At 34.6% G+C, this 23,541-nt stretch overlaps 1 protein-coding gene and 1 long non-coding RNA gene across 3 annotated transcripts in view; one reads left to right on the top strand and one right to left on the bottom strand.

Annotated features, from left to right (window-relative positions):
• Positions 1–16,323, bottom strand: part of LOC142233093 (uncharacterized) — a 73,968-nt gene extending 57,645 nt beyond the window's left edge. Inside the window, exon 1 of the long non-coding RNA XR_012721314.1 lies at positions 16,054–16,323. This is a non-coding gene — a long non-coding RNA (uncharacterized LOC142233093). The remainder of the gene's footprint in view (positions 1–16,053) is intronic.
• hry (bHLH transcriptional repressor hairy) lies at positions 16,309–21,685 on the top strand. Of its 2 annotated transcripts, none has more exons than XM_075303870.1 (3): positions 16,309–17,027; positions 19,204–19,299; positions 19,984–21,685. In XM_075303870.1, exons 1-3 carry the CDS (start codon positions 16,929–16,931, stop codon positions 20,833–20,835), a joined length of 1,047 nt encoding a protein of 348 aa, XP_075159985.1. In that variant the 5' UTR covers positions 16,309–16,928; the 3' UTR covers positions 20,836–21,685. The 2 variants fall into 2 exon arrangements, with proteins under 2 accessions (XP_075159985.1, XP_075159986.1); XM_075303871.1 differs by lacking the exon at positions 16,309–17,027 and adding an exon at positions 18,929–18,947.
• Positions 21,686–23,541: the final 1,856 nt, after the last annotated feature.

The following is a 23,541-nucleotide window of genomic DNA, read 5'->3' as shown; positions in this document are numbered from 1 at the left end:
TATTAGGTTGGCTGATAAGTCCCCGGTCTCACACAGATAGATGGCGCCGCATGCATATTATTTTTATATAGTACCAACCTTCAAATGATTCGTGTCAAAACTTGACGTCTGTAAGTCAATTAGTTTGTGAGATAGAGCGTCTTTTGTGAAGCAACTTTTGTTATTGTGGAAAAAAAATGGAAAAAAGGAATTTCGTGTTTTGAAAAAATACTGTTTTCTGAAGGGAAAAATACGGTGGAAGCAAAAACTTGGCTTGATAATGAGTTTCCGGACTCTGGGGGAGCCACCGTGGTGCAATGGTTAGTATGCCTGCCTTGCATACACAAGGTCGTGTGTTCGATTCCTGCTTCGACCGAACACCAAAAAGTTGTTCAGCGGTGGATTATCCCACCTCAGTAATGCTGGTGATATTTCTGAGGATTCTTCTAAGTGGTTTCACTGCAATGTGGAACGCCGTTCGGACTCGGCTATAAAAAGGAGGTCCCTTGTCATTGAGCTTAACATGGAATCGGGCAGCACTCAGTGATAAGAGAGAAGTTCACCAATGTGGTATCACAATGGACTGAATAGTCTAAGTGAGCCTGGTACATCGGGCTGCCACCTAACTTAACCTTCCGAACTCTGCCCCAGGGAAATTAACAATAATTGATTGGTATGCAAAATTCAAGCGTGGTGAAATGAGCACGGAGGACGGTGAACGCAGTGGACGCCCGAAAGAGGTGGTTACCGACGAAAACATCGAAAAAATCTACAAAATGATTTTGAATGACCGTAAAATGAAGTTGATAGTAGAGGCCTTAAAGATATCAAAGGAACGTGTTGGTCATATCATTCATCAATATTTTGATATGCGGAAGCTCTGTGCAAAATGGGTGCCGCGCGAGCTCACATTTGACCAAAAACAATAACGTGTTGATGATACTGAGCGGTGTTTGCAGCTGTTAACTCGTAATACACCCGAGTTTTTCCGTCGATATGTGACAATGGATGAAACATGGCTCCATCACTACACTCCTGAGTCCAATCGACAGTCAGCTGAGTGGACAGCGACCGGTGAACCGTCACCGAAGCGTGGAAAGACTCAAAATTCCGCTGGCAAAGTAATGGCCTCTGTTTTTTTTTGGGATGCGCATGGAATAATTTTTATCGATTATCTTGAGAAGGGAAAAACCATCAGCAGTGATTATTATATGGCGTTATTGGAGCGTTCGAAATCGCGGCAAAACGGCCGCGTGTTGTTCCACCAAGACAACGCACCGCGCCACAAGTCATTGAGAACGATGGCAAAAATTCATGAATTGGGTTTCGAATTGCTTCCCCCACCCACCGTATTCTCCAGATCTGGCCCCCAGCAACTTTTTCTTGTTCTCAGACCTCGCAGGGAAAAAATTTTGCTGCAATGAAGAGGTGATCGCCGAAACTGAGGCCTATTTTGAGGCAAAACCGAAGGAGTACTACCAAAATGGTATCAAAAAATTGGAAGGTCGTTATAATCGTTGTATCGCTCTTGAAGGGAGCTATGTTGAATAATAAAAACGAATTTTGACAAAAAAAAATGTGTTTTTCTTTGTTAGACCGGGGATTTATCAGCCAACCTGTAGATCTTAATGGGGAATATTTTGAATAACAATAAAGCAATTTTCGATGATTTATATTTGTTTTTTTTTCTTTCTGTAATCCCGAAATATAAAAGGCAACACTCGTATTAATTTCCACTGTGATACCGCATCGTAAGTTCTTCCTTTTTGTTGAAATAAAGGGTGATACGGTCAAAATTTGGTCAATATAAACTTGACGTATTTCTTTCAATTTTGCATTTAAAAACCTGAACACCCCTCATTTTGAAGGTGTGTGTGTAGAATGTTGCTCCTATTTTGATTTTGGAATTCACTCTTCAGTTGTCAAAATGCCTGTCCAAGCAAGAAGAGCAGCGTATCAAAATTTTGCTCGCGCATCGCGGAAATCCGAGCTACTCGCACGCAAAGCTGGCAAAATCGCTAAAAGTTGCCCAATCAACCGTTACAAATGCAATTAAAGTGTTTGGGGAACGTTTGTCGACAGCCAGGAAGTCTGGATCGGGGGGAAATCGAAAACCGGAAGCCGCTGAGACGACAAAGAGAGTTGCCGGTAGTTTCAAGCGAAACCCTTACCTCTCTCTCCGAGATGCCGCAAATAAGCTGGGTGTATCGTCTACATCCGTGCATCGAGCCAAAAAACGAGCTGGACTATCGACTTACAAGAAGGTAGTGACTCCAAATCGCAATGATAAACAAAATACGACGGCCAAAGCGCGATCCCCGGTGCTGACGAAGTTTGACTGCGTGGTAATGGACGACGAAACCTACGTCAAAGCCGACCACAAGCAGCTTCCGGGACAGGAGTTTTATACGGCAAAAGGAAGGGGAAAGGTAGCAGATATTTTCAAGCACATAAAACTGTCAAAGTTCGCAAAGAAATATCTGGTTTGGCAAGCCATCTGTACCTGTGGCTTGAAAAGCAGCATTTTCATAGCTTCCGGGACTGTCAACCAAGAAATTTACGTGAAAGAGTGTTTGAATAAACGTCCGCTGTCTTTCCTGAAGAAACACGGTTGTTCCGTACTGTTTTGGCCGGATTTGGCATCTTGCCATTACGGTAAAAAGGCCATGGAGTGGTACGCCGCCAACAACGTGCAGGTGGTTCCCAAGGACAAGAACCCTCCCAACACGCCAGTGCTCCGCCCAATTGAGAAATACTGGGCTATTGTCAAGCGGAACCTAAAGAAGACCAAAAAAACTGCTAAGGACGAGCAGCAGTTCAAGGCAAACTGGCTTTCTGCGGCGAAGAAGGTGGACAAGGTGGCTGTACAAAATCTGATGGCAGGTGTCAAGCGTGAGGCCCGGTAATTCGGATTTGGAAAATCGAAAGCCCAACTGAATATTTTTCCTGAATTTTAAACTAATTGAACTTGAAAAAGAAATTTAATTTGATTTTTTAAATAAACGATTTCACCGATTTACACGCGTTTTCCCTTGACCAAATTTTGACCGTATCACCCTTTAGAAACTTTCCCTTCACTGAAAAAAATATTGTCGTTAGGTCAAAGATTTCATGTCTTTAAAATACGAATACAAATTTTGCTTAGCATAGAAGACGAATTTCTCTAAAAAAAAGTTATTTTCCTTGTCCAAAAGTCGATAAACTTTTCAATGAAGTCGTATTGTCCTTAAAAATGGGTATCTTAACATGAAAGAAAAAATGTATAGGCTAAGGTCAACTTGACTTTAATAATTCAGAAAAATTCTTTAAATTTAATAAAATTGCCTTTAAATTTGTTGTCTTTTTGCATCTTAACTACAAAGCAAAAAATCGTTCAAATATAGGACATGTTTTTCAAAACTTTATTTTAAAGGGGTTTCTTACTTGAAACATAGCCTAATTTCTACTGGAAGTCGAGTCCTAATTTGGAAAACAAAGTTGCCGTTAACTCGTTTTTAAAGGACTTTGATAGCATATGAAGAAAAAAAAGCTGAGAAAGCGAAAAATTTAAATTTGCTTCCTAGAAGCAAGTACACAAAACCTAAATTTAAAAGAGAATTGTGTCTTAAAAGTATCCTTACTTGTATTCTCCGCTTCTTTGGCTCGGAATCAATACCAAATTTTTTAAAGTAAAGACAAAATCGTTGAAACCGAGTATGCTTTTTTTCAGTGTTGTTGGTGCAAGCTCAAAACGTCATTTTTTTTAATTTCGAGCCATTTACAATTTAAGGGGTATTTATAAACGCAAAAATCAGTCGTTATTACGAAGTGATCGTTTTCTCCTATAAATAAATTTTAAAATTATTGAAATAGAATTATAAAATATTTCTTCAGAAAAAAATGGGAATGGGAACTAATCACCAAACATTTATTAAAATCTTCAAAATAAATAAAGTTGGTAGATTTTTTGTACAATGTTGGTAGATTACCCTGGTATCGTACCCTGTTACTTCACAAAGCCTATGATAACAAAAAAAGAATACTCACCGCCCTTATAGTAATCCCATGCTCATGGCTTTAGTATGCTGTCACTCAAAATTAGTATGCCCGTCACTTAAACTTAAAACGAGAGCAGCATTATTGTGTCTTTGGAATATAGACATTTATTTATAAAATTCAAAGTTACTTCCATTTCTATATTGTAGAACCCTAGAAGTGATGAAAGCCTCACATGTTAGCATTGATCAAAATTTCATTAACTTATCGCCGTTATCACTTCTCAAAAACACACACGCTCCCATCGAGTTAATATGGCGGTTGACATTCTAACGTCACACGACCTTCGCACATTTTCTTTGGAACTTGACGACAATTTAAAATTGTCAACGAAACATTAACAATTCAGAGAACATATGGAACGTCAACCAGCCAAACATTCATGCAGATAGTCAGGCTAGTAACTACCGTGTGCTTTAAGGGAGCACAATGACAAGCGAACAGCCAGGCATCGAAAAAAAAACCTCACAACCCAATCTGTCCTTCTTGATTTCATATTGGTTTTAATTTTTATCAATTCCACGCGTGCGATATCTGTTGCCATAGAAGACAATCGAGTGCTTATACGACATCATGTCACTCCATTGCAAATGTGGTCGTTTGTCCTCTAGTCTGTCCCCCCTCCCCCATGTTCTAGGCCCTCGCCTACATTATACTAAACTAGCAACAGATTTCTTTAGGTCTATGGATTCCGAGAATATTGTAGACCACCGCAAAACACTAATCAGGTGTTGGATGACTAATATGTGCTCTATGCCCAATGAGGGTCATTGGGGTGTATGACGTGTGCTATATATTGCGATAATAAATAATTCATAAATATTATTTGTTTTTCTTTTGTTTTATTATTTAGACTTTGTTAAATACTCAAATGATATCTATTGAGATTAAGGTAGTCATGGAAAGCACTCGACAAACCACTATGGTAAGTCATAAACTCTAGGGAGGGGGAAGAAGAAATCCTTTTATTGATGATTTTCAAATTGTCGGCTGGCTGATGAAATTTCTACACACAATTAAGAAATTTCATTGATAAAGGAATGTGTTGTATCACCTTCTTGGTGACGAATGATATTTTTGGAGACCATTTCCGTATAGATTTTGAACATCTGTTAGTATAGCTTTGGGAATTTGAGTTTCCATGAAAATGTGAAATTCATATAATTCTGGGAATGTCCCAAAGATGTGGTTCTAATTTCCTCGAATTATTGAATTTTTTTTAATAGACATGTTCACATAACATTCATAGATTTTGATATGTGAACTATACGAAAAATTTTGGACCAATTCGATGCTGACCCCACATGGCGAAAAAATGTTCTTTCAGCATGAACTTTTAAAATACCTTCATTATGAATGGGAGTTTATTCATTAGCGTAGCTAGACAATTTTCCTAGGGGGGGCTATAGCCCCCCTAGCTAAAAATTTATATTTCATTTATTTATATTTCAATTAATGTTTTATTTCATAAAAATGAATAAAAAAATTAGACAAAATAACTCGAAAATTAATTTATAATAAAGCAAGTAAAAGTAGACAAGTATTAGAATCCATTAAAAATTATACAAATTATTTATTTAACAAAATATAACAGAATTTTTTAATTTACATTCAAAACATTGAATTCGGATCACACCTAAAGAAGTGATGCAAATTCAGTGCAACGGCTGTTGAAATGGAGGACTTCCGTCCTATGACAAGCCCATGTTAAATTCATCGCTTCTTCGCCAATTTTGCACCACTTCTGGTTCGAAAAAGATCATTTTCATTACTTTTTGGCTGGGCTTGTTTATTTTTTATAAAAATGGAAAATCGTAAATAGGTTTTCAATTTCTGGGGGGGCTAAAATTTTTCTGGGGGGGTCTAAGCCCCCTCCCCAGGTGCCTTCCTACGCTTATGGGTTTATTAACTTAGTCATCGCATGTGTAACTTATCAAAATAGACCGCAGTATGTATCAGGGATGGAAAATGCAGTACTATAGTACTTTTTTCAATACTTTTTCATCCTAGTCAGTACCGTAATATCCCCGCGAATGATTTAGTACCTTTTGTTAGACATTTTTTAGCCGATATCAGATTTATGGTACAATAGTTTTGACAAAATATTTTAATATTTTGAGAAGGTCTTTAACAAAATTTCCTAATAGTCTTTTACAAATTTGGCAAAACAGACAAGTTCATGCGGAAACAAAATTTCGATTTTGTAAAAGCCATAGTCAAAAACACGATTTTATTGAATTTAAAGAATGTTTTAGTTTAAAAAGCATGTGATTCTATATTACGCTTCTACACGAACACTTTCTAGATAAGAAGTCATCGATCGCGTACTAAAATAATGCGAACCATTACAGTCACGGTCGAAATTTGAGACAAAAAAAATCTACCAACATTTGGAGCAAATCTTACCAAAAACTACGAAAAAATATTATTATGCAAAAATTTTTTTTCTTCAGAAAAATTTTATTTGTATAGAAATTTTTATCAAAATTTTATTTCCATAGAAAATTTTGTCAAATTTTATTTTTATAAAAAATGTTTTCAAAATTTTATTTCTGACAAAAACTTAATCAAAATTTTATTTCTATAGAATATTTTGTCAAAATTTGATTTCTATAGAAAATTTTGTCAAAATTTTATTTTTATAGAAAATTTGGTCAAAATTTTATTTTTATGGAAAATTTGGTCAAAATTTGATTTTTATGAGAAATTTGGTCAAAATTTAATTTGTATGGAAAATTTGGTAAAAAATTTTATATCTATAGAAAATTTAGTCCACATTTTATTTCTGATGAAAATTTTATTCTATAGAAAAATTTGTCAAAATTTCATTTCCATAGAATATTTTGTCAAAATGTTATTTCTATAGAAAAAATTGTCAAAAGTTTATTTCCATAGAATATTTTGTCAAAAGTTTATTTCTATGGAAAATTTTGTCAAAATTTTATTTCTATAGAAAATTTTGTCAATAGTTTATTTCTATAGAAAAAATTGTCAAAATTTTATTTCCATAGAATATTTTGTCAAAATTTTATTTCAATGTAAAATTTTGTCAAAATTTTATTTCTATAGAAAATTTCGTCAAATTTTTATTTCAATAGATTTTCTTTTATTTATATATTTACAGAAAATTTATGAAGCACCATGATTTCTACTAATCACCCAAACAGTAGAATTCTATTAACTGTGGCAACCGTGATTACAATACTACAGTAGTCTTTGTAAGCGGATATAAAACTACAAAAATATTTAAAATTGAGGAGTGACAAACAAAATTTTATTTATATTTAAAAATCAGTCCAAGGGAGCTCTTGACAATAATCTTCCAATGGAATTTTTGTTGAAATTTAGTGAAAAGAACTTTTTCGCTCAAAAAAATACCTTTTTAGTACTTTCGTAAAAATTGTATTTTCCATCCCTGGTATGTATATAAAGTCTTCGACGTGGTGAAATTCTCTGGGGATCTGGGGACCAATGTCTTATCATTCAGCTGATGACGCTAACTTTCGAACGAAACAAGGTATCGGCTTTAAACTTGGCACAAGTAATTGTGATGAATGTAAGTCTGGCGATATTGAAAATATGACATATCGAACCCATTTTAAAGTATAGCACCCATATAAAGCGATCTCCCTATTGAGCCTCTTGAGGTCGCAATTTTCACCCGATGTGATGGCAGTATATATGCCCTCTTATAACCATGGAAAATTTTGTCCATATCGGTGGAGCTGATATTTTTCTTTTTTTTTTCTGTATAAAACAAAGTAAAGTCCTATAAAGTCCTATATTATTTTATTGTAAACGCAAGAAATGTTGGATATAAAATCAAATTTTAGAATCAATTTATATTTGTCCGAACTGGCAACCTATGGCACGAAGTTTGCCCTTCAAACGTCTGACAAAACCATCACACGCTGCACGAAAGTGACTCTACGGTAGTTTTGCCCATTCCTGGGTAAGCGCCGGTTTGAGATGATCGGCAGTTAGGTATTTTTTACTGCCAACCTTACTCTCCAAAATTCCCAAGGATCAAAAGTCCAAAGGATTGAGATCCAGAGATTATGGTGGCCATTGTGCTGTAGAAATGAAGCAAGGACATTTTCCAGATAGTATTTGGCATTTATTTTCACCCCATGGTCGAAGAATACGAGCGGAGAGCACAAACTTCCCCATTTGGAATGGATTCTCATCGAAGAAAGCCAATTTCAGTAACTGCACTGAAAAAAAGCATGCCCGGTTCCAAAGATTTTGTCTTTACTTTAAAAATTTTCGTATTGATTCCGAGCCAAAGAAGCGGAGAATACAAATAAGGATACTTTTAAGACACAATTCTCTTTTAAATTTTGGTTTTGTGTACTTGCTTCTAGGAAGCAAATTTTATTTTTTCGTTTTTTTTTTTTCAGCTTTTTTTCTTCATATGTTATTAAAGTCCTTTAAAAACGAGTTAACGACAACTTTATTTCCCAAATTCAGACTCGCTTCTAGTAGAAATTATGCTATGTTTGAAGTAAAAAAACCTCTTTAAAATAAAGTGTTGAAAAACATGTCCTATATTTGAACGATTTTTGCTTTGTAGTCAAGATGCAAAAAGACAACAAGTTTAAAGACAATTTCATTAATTATACCCTTCACACAGAAAAAAATTTCCGTAGTTAAATTAACCTAAATTTAACTTATTTTTATTGGAAAAAATTTGTTTGCTTGTAGTTAAATTTTATTATTTTTATCGAAATTTTCCAAAGCTTAATGAAATCTTACTTTTTTTAACTATGTCTCAAAAATTTTATGAACTAAACGTGAGTATAAAGTTCAATGACCGTACACATAAGTTCAATATGAACTAAAGCAAAAGAAGATTTTCGTACGATTCCCAAAAATAGTAAGAATGAATGGTTAAAATGATTTCGCGCCAATGATTTTCTCCTTTACTTTTAGTTAATTTTTTCTTCTATGAGATGATGTAATTTCGTGAACTGCAGTTAAAAAGTACAACAGGGCATTAAAATTTCCTGGTTTTAACTACGCTTTGTTGAAATCTCAAAATGTGGAATAAAATTTAGTTCAATTTTCGTGGGAGGTAGTTCATTCTTCCTATAAAACAGTTCACTTTTTTCGGTGCACCACTACTGTGGTACAGGGTATAATAAGTTTGTGAATTTGTATGTAACGCCAAGAAGGAAAAGTCTGAGACCTATCGTTTAGTATACCGATGGTCTTAGAATTAAATTCGAGTCAATTTATCGATGTCCGTCTGTCTGTCCGTCCGTCTGTCTGTTAATGTATTTTTGTGTGCAAAGTACAGATGGAAGTTTAAGTCCGATCGTCCTCTAATTTGGCATAGTGTGGTTTTTTGGAACAGAGACAATCGCTATTGATTTTGGGGAAAATCGGTTCAGATTTAGATGTAGCTGCCATATATATTTATCCCCGATCTGGTCATAGTTGGCGTGTTTATCAACCGATTTTCTTCAAATTCCATACATTCGAATATTTTATGAGTCTCGAAAAACCTTCAAAATATCAGACAAATCGGTTCAGATTTAGATATAGCTTCCATATATATCTTTCGTCCGATTTAGACTCATATGACCACAGAGGCCAAAGTTTACTTTCGATTTTCGTGAAATTTTGCATAGAGAGCCGTATTGATATTCTACCAACGCTTGGTAAATTTGATTTAAGTCGGTTCAGATTTAGATATAGCTCCCATATATATCTTTCGTCTGATTGCACTTATATGGCATCAAAAGCCAGAGCTTTTCCCTGATTTGCTTTAAATTTTGCACAAGGAGTACGTTTAATAGTATCGGTAAGTACACCAAATTTGGTTGAAATCGGTTCAGATTTAGATATAGCTCCCATATATATCTTTCGTCCGATTTGAACTTATATGACCTCAAAAGCCAGAGTTTTGCCCTAACATGCTTCAAATTTTGCACAATGAGTATGTTTAATAGTATCGTTAATTGTGCCAAATTTGGTTGAAATCGGTTCAGATTTAGATATAGCTCCCATATATATCTTTGTCCGATTTGCACTTATATGGCCTCAAAAACCACAGTTTTGCCCTGACTTGCTTCAAATTTTGCACCAAGAGTATGTTTAATAGTATCGGTAAGTGTACTAAATTTGGTTGAAATCGGTTAAGAATTAGATATAGCTCTCATATATATATTTCGCCAGATTTGCACTTATATGGCCTCAAAAGCCAGAGTTTTGCCGTGATTTGCTTCAAATTTTGCACGAGAGGTACGTTTGATGGTATCGTTATGTGTGCCAAATTTGGTTGAAATCGGTTCAGATTTAGATATAGCTCCCATATATATCTTTCGTCTGATTTGAACTTATATGACCTCAAAAGCTAGAGTATTGCCCTGACATGCTTCAAATTTTGCACAAGGAGTACGTTTAATAGTATCGTTAATTGTGCCAAACTTGGTTGAAATCGGTTCAGATTTAGATATAGCTCCCATATATATCTTTCGTCCGATTTGCACTTATATGGCCTCAAAAGCCAGAGTATTGCCCTGATATGCTTTAAATTTTGCACAAGAAGTACGTTTTATAGTGTCGTTAATTGTGCCAACTTTGGTTGAAATCGGTTCAGATTTAGATATAGCACATGACCACGGAGGCCAAAGTTATACTCCCAATTACGTGAAATTGTGCAGAGATTGCAGAATTATTATTCTAACTATGCATGTCAAATTTGGTCAAAATCGGTTCAGATTTAGATACAGTTCCCATGTATGTGTACGCCAGAGTTGGGGAAATATGGTAGAATGTTTCATATTTTAATACCATTTTTAATGACATTTTCCTCCAATTGACTTGATAGTTTCTACAGAGAATATATTTAATTCGCTATTTAAGTGTGTCAAGTGTGATCTACTTTGGTTCAGATTTAAATAAATCTTCAATATAGTTGTTCTTCCGGTTTATACAAATATGGCCAAAATACCCACATTTTACACAAAATTCTGTGATGATTTCCCAATATCGTAATCATATCCAACACACTGTAATGCCAAACTTTCCACAGAATGTTTTAAATTTTAAATAAGGCTCCGGCTAGTGGAAATATCGCCCGACTTGGCCAAATAATATATAATAACCCACAATAGAACACACATATCTTCAAATCGGTTAAGATAAGCTATTTGAATATGGGAATATAAACCTTCATAATAACTCCAAACTAATTTGAAGAAGTTTAGATGGTAAAACAAATTTTGGTGTACATAGTGGTGAAGGGTAAAATATAGTCGGCCCCACCCGACTTTAGACTTTACTTACTTGTTTTAAAGAATGTTTCTGAATTATTAAAGTCAAGTTGACCTTAGTCCAAAAATTTTATCTTTCATGTTATGATACCCATTTTTAAGTCAAATCACTTAATTATAAAGACAATACGACTTCATTGAAAAATTTATCGACTTTTGGACAAGGAAAAAAGTTTTATATTAGAGAAATGCGTCTTTTATGCTAAGCAAAATTTGCATTCGTATTTTAAAGACATGAAATCTTTGACCTCACGACAATATTTTTTTCAGTGTGGCCATTTCTGTGCGAAGCAACACCTGTCACTGGTATAAATCGATTCAGCTATCAGTCGAATTTATTACAACCTGAAAATGTTTGCAGAATATATCTGCTACCCTCTTTCTAGTCTAAATATAAAACGATCCACAGATTTGACGTTTTGGTCTTCCTAGATGAACAATTTCATTCGATCCTGTTTAAATTTAGTGTCGATATCAATATCGACAAAAAAAAGCAAAATCTTCAAAATAATTTTTAGCCTAGTTTTGAATCTCTTTTATGTTTATTGTTTATTGTTATTTCTTTAAACCAAATAGGTTTCTTGGCGTTAAGGAAATTTTGTCTTACTTCAAATATAGTTAAGTTAAATGGGAAAAGGCAAATTTCAAATATTAATGTCCTAAATTTAATTAATAAATTTTTAAAACTAAGATCTTGGACGTCTTTTAACAAAAGTTTCTTTACTGTAGTGAAATTTTTCCTTAACATTGTTTAAACTGTATGTAATAAAATTTAATTTCCATAATATTTTATTTGTCAGTGTAGATTATGGTAGTTCTCTTCATTAGAACTGATATTCATCGGTAGTTTAAAAAGACTGTAATTTAACCTAAATTGAATTGAGTTCCGTAAATATTATTGCCCATATGCAAAACAATTTTTTGACAGTTTATCGAAGGAATTTCAATAGGCTTCTTTAATTTTTTGTATGTTAAAAGGGGGTAAAACTTTTTTATATATCTTTATTTCAATATTAAAACGTCACTAATTTCATTTCCAAAGTTCAAAAGTTTGCAATCCGTATCATAAAAATGTGTTATCTTTTTTTCAAGTTTTCTTGGAAATAGAATTTAAAATCGGTTAACATTTGTCAGATTGCACCGATACATTTCGACTGAATTAATTAGTCTGGTTTTTCCCCGAAACGTAAACTACCATTGATTGATTGGTTCTCGGTGTTGTATGAGTTATGCACACACCTACAAGAATCAATTATCGATTGTGCATTTGGCGAAACATTTTTAGGGATTCTCTCACGTCAAATGTCATTGGAGGTTTAAGTCTCTCTACTTAACAGGTGTTTTGTTATCTCTGTAAAAAAGCTAGCCAGCCACTGTCAAAACATTCCACAGTAGCCCGAATAATATTAATAACAATCTTGTGATCATAACTAAGAATATTATGAAATTATTAGACAACACGCACAACTAAGCACACGTAGATTGACTTCGTTTTGTTTTTGTTGAGAGGGTGGGGAAAATAGATCTTAGTGATTTCTACATACAAGGTGAGGCAAAAGTTATCTTCTATTATAAATTATATTTTTTATTAATATTTATCAAGATATCATTTACGAGTCCTGGTTGAGAGTTAAGACCTTATTGTATCCGTATGTATTCTTAGATATGAGGAAAATTTGTATATATCTATCCATAATTCAAATTATTATACAAGAGAATTATGGTATTGATTCCGACCCAAATATGCGCCTTCTTCGAAATAAACAAAAAATGTAAATAAACAAATAAAAACAATAATAGATACATCAAATGACAAAATTTTATCTTTATTGAAAAAAAATTGTCCTCAAATTAAGTCACTGACATAAATGGGTCGGTTTCATTACATTCTACGTCAATACACTCATCCTCCGATGGTGATAACCAAACAACACAAAAACAAAATATTTTTGGATGTAATCGGGAAATTACATAATTTTTATTTGAAACTGCTCGAATCATTAGTATCAGTCGCCAGCGTCTATTAAAAAATTAATTGGCCCAGCTAAAACTTAAATTGATCCAATGGATTAACCACAGGACCGTTACAGGACTAGTCCCTGGTGTGTATAGGCCAATTCTAGTTCTGGTCAAGACGTATGGAAGGGACCGGTCGATTTAACATGGGCTTGTCATTAACGGGGTAAATGTGCACTTTAGGACACATCTTGGACTCGTTCCTCATGAACCAGTCTCGAACAAACTCTTAGGAATCTGTTTCATTTTGGTTATCCGAATCGCACCAGAAATGAAAAACTTTTGAAATATGTTGAACAATAGGTTATTCTGGTAATTCTACTTCACTAAATGTGTAGATCCAATAAGAATTTTATATCATTTTATATCAAGCGAGTATGGAAATCATTAAATTATGACTATTTTAAAACTGCGACAAACTGGATCACCGGTACCAGTCCTGTGATATATCCGTCAGTGGCAATTTGCTCTAATTTACCGTAGGGATATTAATTAATAAATTGAATATTCTTTTTAATTGAAAAAATATAAGTGATAATTTTGTCTGTTTATAAATCGATCTCTATTATTGCGTCTTTGCACAGAGTGGTGTCTTTTGACATACCCCGTTGTTTACTGTGTGATACGTATGTTGATTTGTTCGAACGATTGTCATTTTTACGAAAAGGCGAGCGTGCCATGCCGTTGTCGTAGCTTCGTGATCGTGTTTCCACATTATTTGTGTGTCGTCTGCCTTATCGCGCGTTTGTTTGTTTTGTGCTATTGAGAATGTGTATGTGTGATTAACGAACCCAGTCAGCCAGCCAGCCATCACAAAGTATATTACTAAGTGACTAAGGGGGGGCACAAGTTTTGTACACATATAGTCACGTTCGCCCGCCGTCTCTTGAGACATGAATCACACACGACACATCAGCAGCAGCGCTTTAAGACACCCGTCCCTCTGATTGTACTGTCGACTGCGCTGTTGTTCTTAACTGTAACATTTAGTGTCGGTGGAGTGAGTACCCAAATGAGTGCATACTCTGCATGGGTGGCTGTATGCGTGGGGATATATGGTTGTGCTATGTATCGAAAACATGTGCGAATGTAGAATGAATTACAAAGAGGAGCGGGTGAAAGTAACAGTGGCATGTTAATGGTCCCTAACAACCGCCTCTTAAGCTCTGTTGACAGCTATGTTAAGTAATGAAGCCACACATGTAAAATGCAGTTTTTAACAGATGGGCAAATTATGCGAAAAGAAAGGGTTTTTCGCAATCGCCCTTCGAAATGATTTTATAGAGATGTCGAAGAGATAATAAATAATGAATGGGATGTAACTTCTAAACCTTGTTAGTTAAAGTATTGTGTCTTAAATACATTAGAAAATGTCATTATATTCTGGTAGCATTAACTTCCCCGAAAAAATATTTTAGAACATCTTCCTCAGGTATTACTTTTTATGTATATTTAATTTTACATTACTTAATTTTCACTTCACAAAATATGAAGTGATTTTCGGCATAAAGGAACCAAAATCAAATTTTTTTCGTTTAAAATACAAAAGAAAACTTTCTTTCGATATGCAGAAACAGATCATTAATATTTTGTGTATAAAGCAATAAGGACAAATAAAATAATGGAAAATATTTGAAAAATGCACGCATGCATTTCACGGCAGACCAGGTATTTGCGATAAAGTAAATGCTAATATTAATCAAGACGTCTTTACTTAGAGACGAATGTCGAGCAAGTTAAGAAAAAAAAAATAATTTTTTTCCTAGTTTTTCAAAAAGAAATCCGAAATACTGAAATAGCATCCAACTGAAGAATTGATACGAATTCAATGCTGGGGATCTTTATAAAGATTATTTTCGTCCTCTGACAAATCCTTGTGAAATTCATTGCTTCCGAGCCAATTTTGTACCCCTTCCGGATCTAAAAGGAACATTTGCATTGATTTTTTGCTGGGTACTGAATGAAGTCGACAGGACAACTGCAAATATTTGAGATCAGTCTGTATTTTAAAATTGAAGCCTAGATTGAAATTTTATTCTAAACAATTTGATATTTGGGACAAGTGTCAGGATCGATCCATATATATTTTAGATAAAACTCCCATAATATGTTTCGCCCGATGTTCGCCCAAAGTTTACATATTCATTTAGATTTACTTGACATTTTTTAGGAAAGAGGGATAAACACTTTTGCTAAGTATGCCAAATTTTGGTCAAATAGATTCAGATTTAGACCAATCGTCCTAGTGTTTTTTTTTTTATTAATTTTTAAAATGATAGATGTGGGGTATGCTGGTTTCCATCGATCTGGTTCATAATTTCGATTTTTTAATCATTAAGCAAATTCTTTGAACCTAAGTGAGCCAATTTCTTTAAGTGGCTCATTGGCTTAATTTTAATAAACAATTTGTGAAACATAAGTCTATAAGTGTATAAATCTGATTTCATAGTTTACAAGTTGGAGTTTATTTATCTTCCTTTAGGTATGGCCACAAGAAAGCGGAAGAAAATAAACCAGTGTCCCCACTGTGTTTCGGTTATACTAATGTTTAAGGACAAATTAGCACCGTTACATACAAGAGCAGACCAAATGTTTGCCTGGTCCAACAACCTTAACAGACATTGAAGTGTAAGCCAGCCATCAACGATACAAGAATGCATAATTGTTTTATCAGTAAGATTTGTTGGTATTTTTGCTTAACTGCTGTTTACATGTGGTGGTGTAGTGGTAGACTCATAAGTACCTTGTGGGGGTAACCAGGTAGCCAGCCATACAAAACAGCAGCACCAACAACAGGCAACAGCGACGGAAACGATAACAGACGGACCGCAACTAACTAACCATCCAACCAGCATGCATGCAAAACCATACAAACCTACATACATACATGTATGTCGGCATTCATTTTGTGTGTGGTATTTTTATATGGTCGTGTGGCTTTTTTTGCAGCGCGTCTCGTTAAAACGATTTACCCGAGGAACCTGTCGATCAATCGTCAGTCGTCTGCTACAAGCCAAACGATAAAGAACAGTATTTGCTCTTGCAAAATCAGTCACTACATAATCAGTAGAAAAAGGAACGGAAATTGAAAAACCGATAAAATATCACACGTCGTGTTTAACAACGGTTGTTTACATGCGCCATACTCTCTCATCACATACGCTCTCTGAGACTTTTGTTGTATACACTCAGTTACTCTTAATGTGTTTGTGGTTTTACTCTCACTGATTGTGCTCGGCCAACTAACCTAGTCAACAAGACACTTAAAGCCAGACGGTTTTTATCAGACTGCTAACCGAACACTTGTTTCATACGTTCGTTGATCGTCAAAGAAGCAACAGCTCAACGCGGAACGTTGCCGTCGCTTGCCCATTAACGGAAATTGTGAAAAAAAATTTTAACGGAAATTTCAAAAGAAAATTATAAACTAACTGTTATATTGAAAAACTAAAACAAAAATTGTGATAAATCCAAGAAAATCTAAAGTGATTTGAAGAAAATACAAAGTGAAAACAAAAATATAATTGAAAATTCAGAAAAAAGTTGTATAAAGACTTTTTTCAATAACTAAACAAGTGATTTAAAAAACAAAAGAAATACATTTTTAATTTTACAAAAATGGTTACCGGTGTTTGTGGACCCACCATGACAGCCAATGTTATTGGAGCTCCAGTGCCCCATGCCACCAAAGAAACTCCAGCCAAAAGTGATCGTCGTGTAAGTATTTTCAGTTGACACCTTTTGCCCCTCACATAATCCAAGGGAAGCTCCCACGAAATTAATAGCTCCGATTGGTGTTTTCCTTTTATTTTTGCGGATGTATGACCGATTTTGGCATGACTATCTGCTGCCTACATTTTCCCACAGCTTTTCTATTTATCTTACACCATTAATGACTGCTGTGTAGCACATTTAAAATACGCGCGGGCTTTTTATTTTGTAAGTGGTTGATCCCAAACTTGGCTTCCATCGTATTCGAATGAAAGGCGGCGGATAAAGACAACGGCAAGCCAGTGAGCCAGCCAACGCACTTTGCCAATACCGTCTTTGGGGTTCTGTGCATATTGGGAAATTGTAGCAAATCACTCACACTCCAGTTAGGTCTAATTTTGGCGTCACATCTGTTTTTATTATGGTTTGGCGAATTGATCGCTCAAAGTGTGTGGGGGGGCGCACTTCCATAATGAATAAAATTCAAATCTCCATCACCCTCCCTTAACCATCCAATCGAAATGGTTGAATCATTCATTCCAAGTTTCATTCATAAAAAATAGACTAGAGTAGAGGAGCTGATTTCTTGACTGTCCATAAATTATCTCTTTCACATATTGTGGTCGATATTGTCGTCGGTGGCGATGGCCAACGCATTCCGTTTGTTGTTTTTTGTTTTTGTTGCTATAATAATGTAATTGTTAATTGGCATGTCGTTTTTGGCCATATCACTCAGTCATTCCGTCAGTCACTAGCACTCAGCACACCATTTATGTGTGGCATGACATACGCCAACATTTTAATGATGACTTCACTATAGATTCGCGTAACGCCGACGCTACATAGTACGCCAATGCGTCCCCATGCATGTCCATCCGTTTGTCCGTCCAAGCATCTAAACGGCCATTCGCCCATGTCAAAAGCACTACACACATGTGCATTTCATTTTGGGTTGTTGGCAAAAAAAAAAAAAAACACAGTATGGGAACCTACTCATTCCACTTGTACCTCTAGAGAAATGTGTGGTATGTTGTCGCTACATTGCGGTGGTGGTCTAAGGGGATATCCACAAAAATCTCCCTATATGGTTGCCTTAGACTTTTGCCAAAACAACAAAGGCGACGTTCTCAGTTGGGGCATACGACCTTGTGGGGATTTTTCATGTAGTATATTTATATGAGAAAAAAGACACACACACACACTCACAAGACGGAAAAAGACCTTTAAACGAGAACAACATAAGCAAAGATAGACGAGGTGGCAGAGGCGAAAAGACTACAGTGTCCGCGTAAGAATCAAACAAATTAGAAAAAGTCACATGCCAATAATGACTGTGGGTGATTAAAAATAGAATAAAAATGCAAAGGTATTTTTAAACCCCATCAACCCTCCCCCCTTCCACATTACCCCTATCCCCATTTCTTGCACTAAATACAACGCCCTCAATGCGCAAGGTAGTATTTTGAATACCCATAATAGTGCTGCTGCTACTGCTAGAGGTGGTGGTGTAAACTCACGCCGTCTACCTAAAATTAGAAACAGGCGCTGTTGTGCGTATTTTGGGGATTTTTTGTTTTTAATTTTGTCTTGTGATTTGTGTGATGTATCTTTTTGTAGTTTCATTTCTTACCGTGTACAACAATGTACCAAAAATATCGCACGCGATCAAGAAAATTTTGCTTATTGGCCCATTGCCATAATTGTTTTGCTTACCAATTAAAGAGCGATTGTGGTGATAGCGTGTGCCGTGCAAAAGACAGAAAAAAATACGTACATCTTGGCCAACATGAGACCTTCCCCTCAAACCGCCTTTTCATTCTTCCCGCCCCCCAAAAAATATTGTTCATGTGGCTATAGGAAAAAATCATCCAAGCATCTAGGCAACTGCCGCCGCCAACATCACCTTTGGTTTATTTTTAACACCTAGTATATATTTTTATTGGTATTTGGGTATTTGCAATGCTTAATTTAGTTATAAAGAAAAATATAAGCGCAAAAAAAAAATAAATAAAGAACTAAAATTAAAAATTTTTAAATGGTAATAAAAGAGGGGAAAAATGAAGACAATACCAAAGCTATGACTGTGCCAGTTTTCTAAATAATTTAATTTATATTTAAAAAAAAATTATAAAAATTTTAAAAATACTATTTTTTATTTCTTTTTTGTTTGGTTTCTTTACAGTCTAATAAACCTATTATGGAAAAGAGAAGACGTGCCCGTATCAATAATTGTCTCAATGAACTCAAAACCCTGATATTGGATGCCACCAAGAAAGACGTAAGTATTGATATTTTTTTCTTAACGAAACATTAAACGAAAATTAAGAAGCAAAAGAGAAGTTTTAGGGAAATAGTATAGCATATTACAAATAGAGAAATTCCTAAAAAAATTTAGAAAATTCGCAGTAATATATCTTTTTAGCTATATTATAATTTGAAATTTTGTTATGCTTTTGTAATTTAAAGAATTTATTACAATGACAAAAATTGTTAAACTAAAAAGCCTTTTTTTGTTTAAGTTATATCTTAAATTTGATATTTTATTATTAAATATTGTTCATTAATTATCGGTTTTATTAATCTATTTGGGTGTTATTGTTAAATAAATATATTGAAAAGCAAATGAATTTTTACTTATTTTTATTATAATCATTTTTTAATCTCCAACATTTTCTAAATTCAATTAAAAACAAAATCTTAATAACAAAACATAATATTCCTCAAATTTAAAATCGCATTGTAAATTTAATTTAATTTTTATAATTATAGTAATTTAAATTCAGTTAAATATAATAAATAAGAATTTTTTTTTTACAAAACTTAAAAATAGGAAAATTCTTGGTTTTCTATTTCTAAAATATTGAGTTTTAAATTTCTTTTTGCTTTATTTAGTTTTATTAAAACCATCCCATGTCATATACCATACTAATTTCCAAATTTTCTTTTTCTCTCTTCATTTTAGCCTGCTCGTCATTCTAAATTGGAAAAAGCCGATATATTGGAGAAAACTGTAAAACATTTACAAGAATTACAACGTCAACAGGCTGCCATGCAACAAGCAGCTGATCCAAAAATTATCAATAAATTCAAGGCTGGTTTTACCGATTGTGCCAATGAGGTTAGTCGTTTTCCCGGTTTGGAACCTTCAGTTAAACGTCGCCTTTTACAACATTTGCAAAATTGTATTAACGGCGTTAAAACTGAATTGCATCAACATCAACGTCATGCTGCTGCCGCTGCCAGCACAACAACTAGTGTACAACAACTACATGGACAAATCTTGCCTTCACCCCCCTCCTCGCCAGAACAAGATCATCAACATCACATGCAACAGCAACAACATCAATATATAATGAGCTCCCAAATTCAACAGACGCCCCATGGTTACTTTCTGCCCAATGGTATGCAGGTGATACCCACCAAATTACCCAATGGCAGTATTGCTTTGGTCTTGCCCCAGCAGCAACATCAACAAGCCCAATTACAGCAACAAGTTGTTATGAATAATGGTCATCCTCCCATGTTGGTACCCATTCCATCACGTACAGCATCCACTGGATCAGCTTCATCGCATAGCTCTCAATCTACCTATGAGAATTTGGCTTATAGCAACGCCAATGCTGCCGCTGTAGCCGCAGCTGCTGCTGCTATGATGCATTTCGCCCCACCTAGTCCAGCCAATTCCCATGAAGCCATGGATTGTAAACCTTCGGTAATACACCACGCTCCAGCGGCCCATCAAATGCAACAGCCCTTATCATTGGTCACCAAAAAACAAATCAAAGAAGAAGAGCCCGTCTGGCGTCCCTGGTGAAGTGAATTAAGGCCGGGCAATGTAACGGAATGAACCGTTCGAAATCGAAACTGAAGTGTCCTTGTGATTCGACACCGTCATAGGAAGGCACACTATAGCTCATATGATGAAAGTCAAGCCAGCCAAGTAAACTAACTGCCACTCATCATTTCGGTTTGAGACAAAGGGAAATCCCAATGCCTTTGCAAAGGTTAACCTATCTAGCAGGGCTACGACTGGGAAAGGAACTGAAACCAAAAAAGCACACAGAGTAATCACAACTCACATAAGAGGGTTAACATAATAAAACACAGCAAAAATAATCAACCCAAATCAAGAGGCCCAAGGCCCAATTTACATGAGGCATAGCCTCTTAAGGCCAGCCTAGGGAAATGTAAATCAAATTCACCCCATATTCACTCGCTTGTTCTACTCATATCTACGTAAACTATACACTTCAATGTTTTCCCAATTAAAAGAAAAAGGGAAATGTGATAAAGGTGTATGTCCATTGAAACTTCGCTAATAAAAAAAGCTAAACTATCGTCATCGTCATCAAATGGCAAATGAGCTGCATTATCTTTTTGTAGAAACTCAGATGCCTCTTTACTATACCCCCTCTATGAAGGTATATTGCTAAAACAGAGTCATTAACACCTCCCTCCCTTTACAACCTTTAACGGGGAAGGAGAGAAGCTCAACCATGCTTAAGGAAATTATAGAGCTGTCACGCATGCGAATTGTCAATCATGAAACTCAACTACCTCATATGAAACACAAAAAACAACAAACAACTTGAAGATGTTAATTGAAATCAAGTATTATAGAAATAAAAAACAACAACAATAACCACATGGTGGTATTATTGATATTTTATATGTTTTTAATTTTTTTTTGCTATATTTTTACATTTTTTTTTTTTTGTGTAAACAAATGGCTTTAAATGACCTGAATGCTTAAACAATAAAATCTTAAAAGTCTTCCTAGAAAAAGGCATCAAAACAAATCTACCAATTTGTAATATAAACTCTTAAGTTGAAAAACATAAAATAATTTTAAAAAAATGTGAACAATTCAACCGTATAGTGATAAAGAAAAAACTGAAAAAATATATAGAAATAAAAAACTAAATAAATTAAAAAAAATTAATTGGAAATCCAAATCACTTTGTGTTTCGTTTTTATGAAATGGGCATTTGCAAATCCAGTTGTTGTGTGGAATAAATGCTATAGAACCCGCTCTAGATAGGAAAATAAATGGGGAAACTCATTGGGTGTTTGCGAAGTTCAATCACATTTTTTAGTGGGCACAGCAGCAAAGTCCGCTAAAACAGCAAAAAATCTGCTGAAAAAGGGAAAGCAATCACTGTTTGCTGAAATAGCAGACATTGTCTGCTCGAGTAAATTGAACCAGGTTTTAATTTGGTCTATTGGTCGTAACCCAATATAAACAATATATAAATAATGTGTCTTGTATGTTCCCAAACAATCTGAACATTTATTTAATTGAGGCATAATAACAAATAAAATGTTTGCTGGTCGCAATGCATGGTCCGCGGTTCGATTCTCCGTCCAGGCGAAAGTTAAAATTTAAAAAATTTATAAAATCGAATAATTTCTTCTACATTGTTTGTATTACAGAAAAAGGTGCTAAGAACTAAAAAACTTCGTGGAAGTGAGAAAAATGTGAGGGAAATGCAATTAACCAGAAAACGTTGTTTTTTGAGTTAGTCTTTATGAAATGGTCTTTACATCCTTGAAAAGAATAAACGTTTATCACAAAATGTATATACTTTTCTCCCAAAGAAACTTCCTTACAGCGAAAAGCAAATAAAATTTTGTTTGGGAGGAAATAATTACTTTTTTTCCGTGCAGGAAGTTCATTTGAGTCAATTTTTTATAACTCGCTTTTTTCATATTTTTAAAATTTTATTGTTTCAAATGGGTTAAAAACAGATTAAAAATTAATAAATAGTGCAAATTATTTAAATTTTGCCGAAAACAAATGCTAAATCATTTCTAGAAAAATTGCGAATTTTTGAAAATATTTGATGTCAAATGTTCCAGACAAGCGTTATAATGCATTATCAAATCATAAAAATTTTTAAAAATTATTTATTCACATCCAAAACACTGGATTCGCATCACACCTTAAGAAATGATGCAAATTCAATGCAACGTCTGTTAAAGTGTCCTATGACAGGCCCATGTTAAAATTATCGCTTGTATTCATCGACCGTAGGTTCGAAATAAATTACAAATATGTTATTATCGGGAAATGTGTTAAAAGTCAGATAAAAAATTTCGGCAGCAGGCCACACCAACAGGACTCAGCACCATCGTACTAAGAACACGTTAAGAATGACTTAAAAAGGAGGTTCCTCGCTTCATTTATACTGTGCAATAGCTACCAAAATTTGCAATCTGACAACTCCATTATAAAGCTAGACATTTTAGAGGTTGTACGTAATCAGAACGTTTTGACACACAAAGATTCATCTCGCACAAAAATGCAATTAAATCTTGAACATTTTTGTGCGATTATTTTTTTCCAACTTTCGACGTAAATTAACTCAACAATGAACTTAATTTAATTTTCGGAGATGAAGATCCGTCAATGACTAGTGTTTTTTTTTGTATTGACAATATGTTAAATTTAGAATTAGTTTCATTACAGAATTTTTTTCTGTGCAAAATGATGTTAGTTGGTGGTTTTACACTAAAATGA

The sequence above is a fragment of the Haematobia irritans genome, chromosome 4 (genome assembly GCF_050003625.1).
Source record: "Haematobia irritans isolate KBUSLIRL chromosome 4, ASM5000362v1, whole genome shotgun sequence".
In the NCBI taxonomy this organism is placed as follows: domain Eukaryota; kingdom Metazoa; phylum Arthropoda; class Insecta; order Diptera; family Muscidae; genus Haematobia; species Haematobia irritans.
The sequence above is the reverse complement of the archived record's forward strand: the minus strand, read 5'-3'. Positions and strand labels throughout refer to the sequence as shown.